Source organism: Lethenteron reissneri, chromosome 48 (genome assembly GCF_015708825.2).
Source record: "Lethenteron reissneri isolate LAM-NWPU_2019-01 chromosome 48, ASM1570882v1, whole genome shotgun sequence".
NCBI classification, from domain to species: domain Eukaryota; kingdom Metazoa; phylum Chordata; class Hyperoartia; order Petromyzontiformes; family Petromyzontidae; genus Lethenteron; species Lethenteron reissneri.
The window spans coordinates 2182814-2191218 of NC_083826.1; the positions used below are offsets into that span (position 1 = coordinate 2182814).

At 49.3% G+C, this 8405-nt stretch overlaps 1 protein-coding gene across 1 annotated transcript; it reads right to left on the bottom strand.

The window, feature by feature from the left end:
* Positions 1 to 226: 226 nt before the first annotated feature.
* Positions 227 to 7927, bottom strand: LOC133354729 (dachshund homolog 1-like). The gene is made up of 2 exons (XM_061571787.1): positions 7459 to 7927; positions 227 to 3645 (listed from the first exon to the last, which is right to left on the bottom strand). The coding sequence occupies exons 1-2, from the start codon at positions 7912 to 7914 to the stop codon at positions 3439 to 3441; spliced, it is 663 nt and encodes a 220-aa protein (XP_061427771.1). The 5' UTR covers positions 7915 to 7927; the 3' UTR covers positions 227 to 3438.
* Between the last annotated feature and the right edge of the window lie 478 nt (positions 7928 to 8405).

Genomic DNA, 8405 nt, shown 5'->3' on the forward strand with positions numbered 1-8405 from the left:
AGTCACGTAGATAGGTTCAAAGAAAAACACATTCCTGCGGAGGGAGCTGGTAGGAACGTTGGGTTGCTCGGTAAATGGCCAGGGTGTGGTATATTCCGCAAATATGGCCGACTGAGGGCGGGCACAAGCCGGCGTGAGTAGGTTAAACGTTGAGTTTTATAAGGGCACCACGGGGTGACCAGCCCCTCCCCACCCAGCCCCTCCCCACCCTACCCAGCCCCTCCCATTTATTGATGCACGACGGACGGACACAATAATCCCCTGTGGGCTGGTGGAACCAGATGGTTCCTACCAGTATAACAAAAAAACTACCTATTGACATGACTTTACCGAAAGGCCCAAAGAATATGAATCCTGCAGTCACGAAAGCTTCAAGTCATGATTTACCTCGTTTCTACATGCGAGCCATGTTCTTGAACAGCATAATTTCAGCTCGCTGCAGAAGGGTATGGGAACGTGTACGCTTGGAATAACAATGCTCAATCCACTGCTGGATGAAGGCCTGACCCCACCGCCATATCACCATCCTTCAGATGTAATTTAACATCCTGAAATGTATTTATAACTTACGTAAATCTTAATAATCGGTTCAGTGCGTCCATACGAAAGGTAATTTTAATCGATTAGTATGGACGAAACACCATAGTCAAAGTAAATGAGATTAAGTGTTCTACAATGCACAACACAGCAGGAGCAATGAAAATGCACTTAATCCATTACAACTATCGAGAACACCTGTTGTGAAAAGAAAATTGCATCGGACAATGCGTCATTAAATGCTGCCGAGTACAAACGCAACAGGAGAAAGTACTTTTATAGAAATGTAAAACCATAAAAAATGACAATTGGTTTTAGTCCAGCAGCCTATTGGCTTTCTCAACAAATATCCAGCGGTATTTGTTCAAGCAAACCAACTGGACCAGTTTCGACAAACTATTTTATTTAAATAAAGAGGCAACAAATGCAGTTCTGCTTATATATGCTTTATACCAATAATTCTCCACAACGTGTAATGAGTTTGCAGAAAAGTGCAAACATTGTGTAGGCTCAGGCTGTCCAATTCGGGTTTCAAGCATAATCGGGATATCCTATTAATGTAGTTACATTGCACAATTACCGCACCGCCTTGCTGTCACCGCTGTATTGTTTTGGTGCCAGTGCAGTCTCTGGGGCACTTTGATAAGGGGAGCGCACTGTGGTTTTAAATCCTTTAAGCAATGAAGCCTCAATCTCATGTTGGCCAGCCGAGGAAGGCAGTCAAGGTGCATAGCTATGAGAGCCGCTCATTTGATGAACTGGATCTTTAAAGAAACATTTTTATATTCCTTCGGGATGCCGGTCAAGGTCATTACACATCTGAGTGACATTTACTTGCTACGGAACTAAACGTGGTAATCTTCGCCTGCATCGTGGAGTCGCCAGTGACACGACACTTACAATTCAGTGCGCAATCGGCACGTTAACAGAGCGACACTACTGCTCAAGTGCTCAACGACAGATCCAGCAATCTTCGAACTGCTGTCTTTAGTTTGTCCTCCCCCCGCACCTCCGATCAGCGCAATTGGCCACGTACGGTGTGAACGCAGTTCAACATATATACAGAGCGTTTTACATACGCCAAGTGGACTTGCATCTCGATCTCAACACGTTTAAAAGGGCACCCCCCCCTCCGCCCCAGTGGCCACTGTCCCTTTGTAGCACAAGGTGACTGGGCACCTGGTCTGCAAGCGGGCAGTAGTCTACCGGTCAGGGGCAACGATTGCTGCTGTGCATAACCCCAATTTTGGTAACGTGGCGTGAGTTTTCTTTTAGTAGTATTATCAACGATTTACAGGTCAACGAGGTAACCGATCACTCGAGTTAATGTACCGCCCCGTTTTGTCAATCTACCTGCTCTATGATTGCCTCCCCCACAACTCGTCGATTGTGAAGGATGTTTGACCGTACTTCACCACACTTGTCAGTGCGGGTTGGCAAACGTTGGAGTTGGTGCAGAACAATGGATTTTTCTGCACTGCCCTCCACTACCCACAATGCCTCCTCCCTGAAGTCTTTTGCACATGGCGGGTCGCCCATCCGAGCGCTATCCAGGCTCAAATCCTGCTTTAGCTTCTGGGATCTTAGGGAAACGGATGCACTCATTTACGTGTTAATGCTGTTGTGCCAACTAAGAGTGTAGATTGCCTCGCAAGTCCACACAAGAAAAGGCCATGGCACAAACCCGAGCCTTAAGCCAGCAGTCTCCTCTTCAAAGATGTTACATTTTTCTCTGCACACCTTCCATCTGGAACAAACGTCATCAACGGGCAGGCAGTCTTACAAGTGTCGCTCTCCAACTCAAATTTAAATGACTGTTGCCAGTCGACTTTGCAGAGCACCGTGTAATTATGTGTGTAATGATGTGTGGAGGTTCGTAAATTCCGCTGCTTGGGAGTTGGAAGCAGTCACCCTCCAGCAACAAAGGAGGCTAGAGAAACGACACTCGCAACAATAAGCGGAGCTCAGGGCGTCTAAAATGCAGAGTTGGCACAGCGGGGAGCACAGTTGGTGCATCTGCCAGCCATTTTAGTCAACCCACGGTACCTGGGTCTGTTCCGTGACCTGCCTGCCGGCTTTAGATACTTCACGTGGCCTCAAAGTGCACCTAGCATAGCACAAGCGCCGTGGTGACGTCACCGCCACTTAGTGGTGAACGGAGATTGTTGTCGCAAAGTTTAAGAGTTAGCAAGTGCCCTCTGCAATGGCACCATAACATCTACGAGGTTTCGTGGCTGTAGTGCGAAGCTGATCAAGGCGAACTCGCATACAAACATTTCGCCCGCCCCGTCAACTTTATCCGTGTGAACGGTGTGCAGAGAATACTGCATTCCCTGGAAATGAAGGATGTGTGAGCACCACAGTGCATCATGTAGACACTGAAAAAGGATGCAGCAACCAATCAATAGCTCTAATAATTCCATCCCCGACCCTGTCACCCACGGTCATCCTTCTGCTGCAATACTGAATCCACAGGTGACGGGTTAGATCTCCCGGCGTGGCAGCTGAAGGAATCGCCACATTTCTTAAATCCCCTCCGCCTCCTATCAAGCCAGGAGTATAATATGGGTACACCAGTTAATCGATCGGCAGGTCACATGTGGTGGGTTAAAGTGTGCGTACTCCCACCTCTCCTCCAAGACGTCCGGATGGCGTGATAGAGGAAGCGAAAAAATACTCTCTCAAAACTCTCTGGAGCTTCCTCTAGTGGCAGGCCTTTTGGGCAGCAGTGACACGAGCAAACATTTGCAGTGCTGCACCCCGACCAAGTCCCGTCAACCCTAAAGCCAATATCGTTGAATGGCAGCGACTGTATATCTAGCAGAGCAGCAGCAGCCCCGCTCCCACTGCCGCAGTCGCCGCCGCCGCAGTCTCCGACGTCCGCGCGGTCGGACACGTGGACTAACTGCCGTCGTGGCGTGGGGGTTGCGCGGCGGCGGTGCCGGGCGCGCTCCTCCGCCGCAGCTGCTGAATGTGGGGCCCCACGCGCAGCTCCATGCGGTGGCGCTCGCTGGGGCCTGCGCGGCGCAGCGCGGCGTGGAACCTCCCGCTCACGTCGTCGGCGCGGGCCCAGGCGGCGCGCGCTGCCGCCGCGCTCCCGCACAGCTCCTGGCGCCGCCGGAGAGACGCGAGCGCGCCACCTTTGTTAGTCAGCGCACCACTACTCAATACCAGGCACGTGTCATGTAATTATAATAGTTATGATTTATTTGATAGACCCGTCCTGCTTTGTGCTGGGAACATCTCATTTCTTTAGAACTGCTTTTTGTCTTTAGTTTGTTGTCCTTCCGCCGCATCTCCGATTCGCGTGGTTGGCCACGTACGGTGCGAAAGAAGTTCGACATGGAGCGCTTTACATACGCTAAGTGACTTGCATGTCTATCTCAACAAGTTTGAAAGGGCATCCCCCTCCCTTTTCCCCAGTGGCCGCTGTCCCTTTGTGGCACAAGGTGACTCGGCACCTGGTCTGCAAGCGCTACTGCCCGCTCAGGGGCAATGATTGCTGCTGTGCGTAATCCCAATTTGGGTAACGTGAAGTGAGTTTCTTTTTGTATCACAATTGCAAAGGCCCAAAATGACAACCGGCGAGCAACAAACAGCACTGTCAAAGTGGTAATTATCCAGTTGCGGTAGTGTCTGGTCACTCATGTTAAAAGCTTCCACCTTGGATGCAGTTACTACCACGACTATATCTGGAAACAAAGGAACGTTAGCGCATTCAACCTGACGAGTGATGGGAATGAGTGCAAACCGGTCCGCAGTTTTGCTGGCTAAACAAATTGTTTCAAACATCCACTATGGCGGTTTGGATTTAGATTGACTATCTAAACATTTACCCGAGTTGGCTGCCTCTCGGTAAAATATGTGAAAGGCCCAAAAGAGAAGCGCATGATCGTATTCTCGTGAAGCATTGCACATGCCAGCTATGTTGGATCAGTGACCACCAATTAGAACAGTTTAGAACAATTTGTTTAGAATTTTGTACTTAATTTTTTGTTTAATTTTTCTACCTACGTGACTTTACCGAAAGAACCAAAGAGTATGGATTCCTGCAGTTACTAAAGCTTCAAATATAGAATTAAAACTTAATCTTGACCGCCGACCCTCATTGTTTAGCGACATCCTGTTTGTGATCAAACTCCCATTTTTTTTAAACTCTGAAAATACACTACACACCTTGAGATAACATAGTATTTTCACACTTCGTTAACCTTAACGTCTGGAATAAGCAGCTTTAAAAGCAGGTGCGTACGGGGAAGGGTGGAGGGTTTGAGATTTTGTGACAATGGATATTTTGGCAGTAAATGACAGCTATGGAGATATATATAAGCAGCAAGCCGGGGTACGTTTTGCCAAACACGTGTGTGTCCAGTTTCACTCCCCCCTAAACTTACGCCTGATGCAAGAACTGGAAATGCAGCTGTGACACCATCAGCGCCATGAAAGCAGCATGTGCATCCTGCCAAAAAAAACTGACTGACCAACTGCTTGTGTACACGTATGGGAGCGTCCGGTATACAGCACATCGTGGATTCGATTCCGATCCCAACTCCTGTATATGTGGAGTTTGCGTGTTTTCTTTCTCGATGTGGTCGCGTGGATTTTTTTTCTCCGGGTCCTCCGCTTTATTCCCTCCACATTTAGCTGCTAAAACATTTCCACTTGATTAGCCACTTCGTTGCGCTATCATTTGTGGCCAGGTCGCTTCTGAATAAATGAGCTACATAGCTCAGTGGGCATTACCTGGTAAAATAAAAGTTTTAAAATAGCTTATAGTATAGCCCTTTCGTCAATACACTGCTAAATGAGGGCCTCCCTAAGTCACGTCTGTGGAGGTAATGAGGGTTACTTGAAGGTGGGGAGCAAGGAAGTACAGTACAACAATGGTTGTTGCTGTGCTGCCCAACCAATGAGCACCGCACCCTATAACAACACGTTGAGTAGTACATGGTGGGGTCGCACATTCAAGCACTTATCCAGGCTCAACTGCTGCTTAGCTTCCGAAATCTGACGGTTCGATTTGTCGCCCGATGATCTTAATTGTACGTGTGTTTTTTGTGGGTTTACTCTCCCACGCACAACCGGTGTGCTGAACTAGTAACGAATTGCCACTTTTTGTTTGCGTGACAAACCTTACTAAATGGCTGTGTCGGGTTTAACGACATTCATATTTACGCAATCTAACCCCAAAACACCTCTATTATGAATATTGGTCGCGAAAGCGTTACTTCGTGTTAAACTAAGTAAAATAAACTCTAATAGGGTTTTTCCCCTTTTTTATGGAAACAAAACTAACACCTTTTGCAAGGAATCATGTTTACATTAACCACAATACTTGCAGTCTAATGCAAACAAAAAACAATACTCTGATAATTTATGCATTGTCCTTGAAAGGCGCCTTTTGGCGTCATCTGGTCGAACACCATATGAGACGAGACCAAAGAAAGCTGTCTCTGGTGTGGACCAATCAGTTTCAAGGACAATGCATAAATTATCAGAGTATTGTTTTTTGTTTGCATTTGACTGCAAGTATTGTGGTTAATGTAAACATGATTCTTTGCAAAAGGTGTCAGTTTTGTTGCCAGAAAAAAGAGGAAAAACCCTATTAGTATATTTTGGTACTGGCAAAGGAGGTCCCATGATGTAAAATAAATTCCTTAATTTTTTTTTAACAACGGTTTTATTAAAAACTGTGACTTTACCGAAAAAACCAAAGAGTATGAATCATTGCAGTCACGAAAACTTCAAATCTATTTCGATTTAAAGCTTTCGTGACTGCAGGGATTCATCTTCTTGGTTCTTTCGGTAAAGTCACGTAGAAGGGAAGTGATAAAATAATAAAAATAAAACATAATAAAATAAAATAATATATTATTTTATTTTAATATAATATTATTTTATTTTATTATGTTGTATTTTTATTATTTTATTACTTCCCTTCTACGTGACTTTACCGAAAGAACCAAGAAGTTCAAATCTATTATCCATATTATTTGTTGTAGTACAGAGTTAGACCGATAACTTTAATCTAAATTGTCTTCTGGTTGTTATTGTTTGACTTGCATCCCACTGGGATTTTTGCACACAGCGTTGATATACGGTGCTATTTCTGGAAGACTTTGCAGTTTTTTCCTGGATTTTTCTGTTTGCGCGTAGTCACTTTAAGATGTTTTCTTGTTCATATTTTTTTTTGCGGTTGCACCCGATTCAAGAGCCGAATGGCTCACACAGCTACACCTAATAAATGAAATGAACCTAAATATGTGTAACTATAAACGGCTGTGACTCGCTAATCACGATCCGCTTGCAAGGGTCAAGCGTGCCGGGAGTGGACGTACATCGAGGAGATGGGGAGCGGTGGGTGAGACGGTGAGTTCAGCTCGCGTCCAAGGAGCCGGGTGGGTTGATAACCATCGCAAGAAGGAAGGCCTTCATCCAGCAGTGGATTGACCTTGACGATAAAGCATTACGATCTACTACTATTCGTGACTATTTTTTTTGATCAGGTAAGTACCACTGAACTATGTAGCTCTCTTTCAGAAGCGACCTGACCGCAAATTATAGCTTTGTATCATCATGTGGACATTTATATCAGCCAAACACTCTTAAATAAACGCACGTTTCTGAATGTGGGGGAGAGAAAAGAACACGCAAACTATGAACACAGCAGACGCCAAGGATCTGCATAAACCCAAGACGTCCTTTCGGTAAAGTCACGTAGGTATAGAATAGAATAAAATAAATCACGACGTTTCGGGCGCAACACAAGCGTCCGTTATCAGGTGAGAAAGCATCATGCTTTATTTTCGACCTACGTGACTTTACCGAAAGAACCGAAGAGTATGGATTCCTGTAGTCACGAAAGCTTCAAATGAAGACCAAGACGAGGTTAGCGATCATCTCGGCGCCCAACCAACTCACCGCCTCCTCCACATGCCTCTTCACCTCGGCTATCTCGTCCAGCAACGAGTCGACATCTCCTCCACAGCGTCCACGGCAGCCTCCACCACCTCCACCACCGTCACCACCGCCGGAGATTCTCAGCGCGAGGCCCGGCAGGAGCAGCAGCCGCGTGCCCGCGCCGACCCCGACCCCTCCATCCTCTCGGGCCGCGCCTGCCCAGGAGGCCCGAGGCAGGCGAAGCGACAAGGCGAGGCGGGGGGCCCGAGCGCGGTCGCCGTGAGGCCGCAGCGAGAGCGACATCGAGAAGGAGGAGAGGTACGAGCAGAGGGACGAGGTGGTGGACGCCGAGGCGGACGAGGAGGTGGATGCCGAGGGGGTCGAGTCGCCACTTCGCTTGCGGGGTGGACGAGGAGGACGGAGCAGGCGGCAGCGGAGCAGCGCCGAAGCGGCGGCGGGCGAGGGCACGGACGCCATCGGCAGGGGGGGAGTGGCGACCCCGATTGCTGCGGGTGATTTGGCTGGGGGGGGGGGGACTTGGCGGGGGGGGGGGGGACTTGGCGGGGGGGGGGGGGACTTGGCGGGGGGGGGGGGGACTTGGCGGGGGGGGGGGGGGACTTGGCGGGGGGGGGGGGACTTGGCGGGGGGGGGGGACTTGGCGGGGGGGGGGGGGACTTGGCGGGGGGGGGGGGACTTGGCGGGGGGGGGGACTTGGCGGGGGGGGGGGGGGACTTGGCGGGGGGGGGGGGACTTGGCGGGGGGGGGGGACTTGGCGGGGGGGGGGACTTGGCGGGGGGGGGGGGGGACTTGGCGGGGGAGGGGGGATTTGGCGGCGGGGGGGACTTGGCGGGGGGGGGGGATTTGGCGGGGGGGGGGAGGGGGGATTTGGCTGGGGGGGGGGACTTGGCGGGGGAGGGGGGATTTGGCTGGGGGGGGGGGATTTGGCTGGGGGGGGGGGATTTGGCTGG

Coding starts and splice junctions, on each gene's coding strand:
- LOC133354729 (XM_061571787.1), bottom strand. CDS start 7,914: ATGGCGTCCGTGCCCTCGCCCGCCGCCGCTTCGGCGCTGCTCCGCTGC. Junction 3,646..7,458: donor AGAGGCATGTGGAGGAGGCG/GTGAGTTGGTTG, acceptor CGGCGGCGCCAG/GAGCTGTGCGGGAGCGCGGC.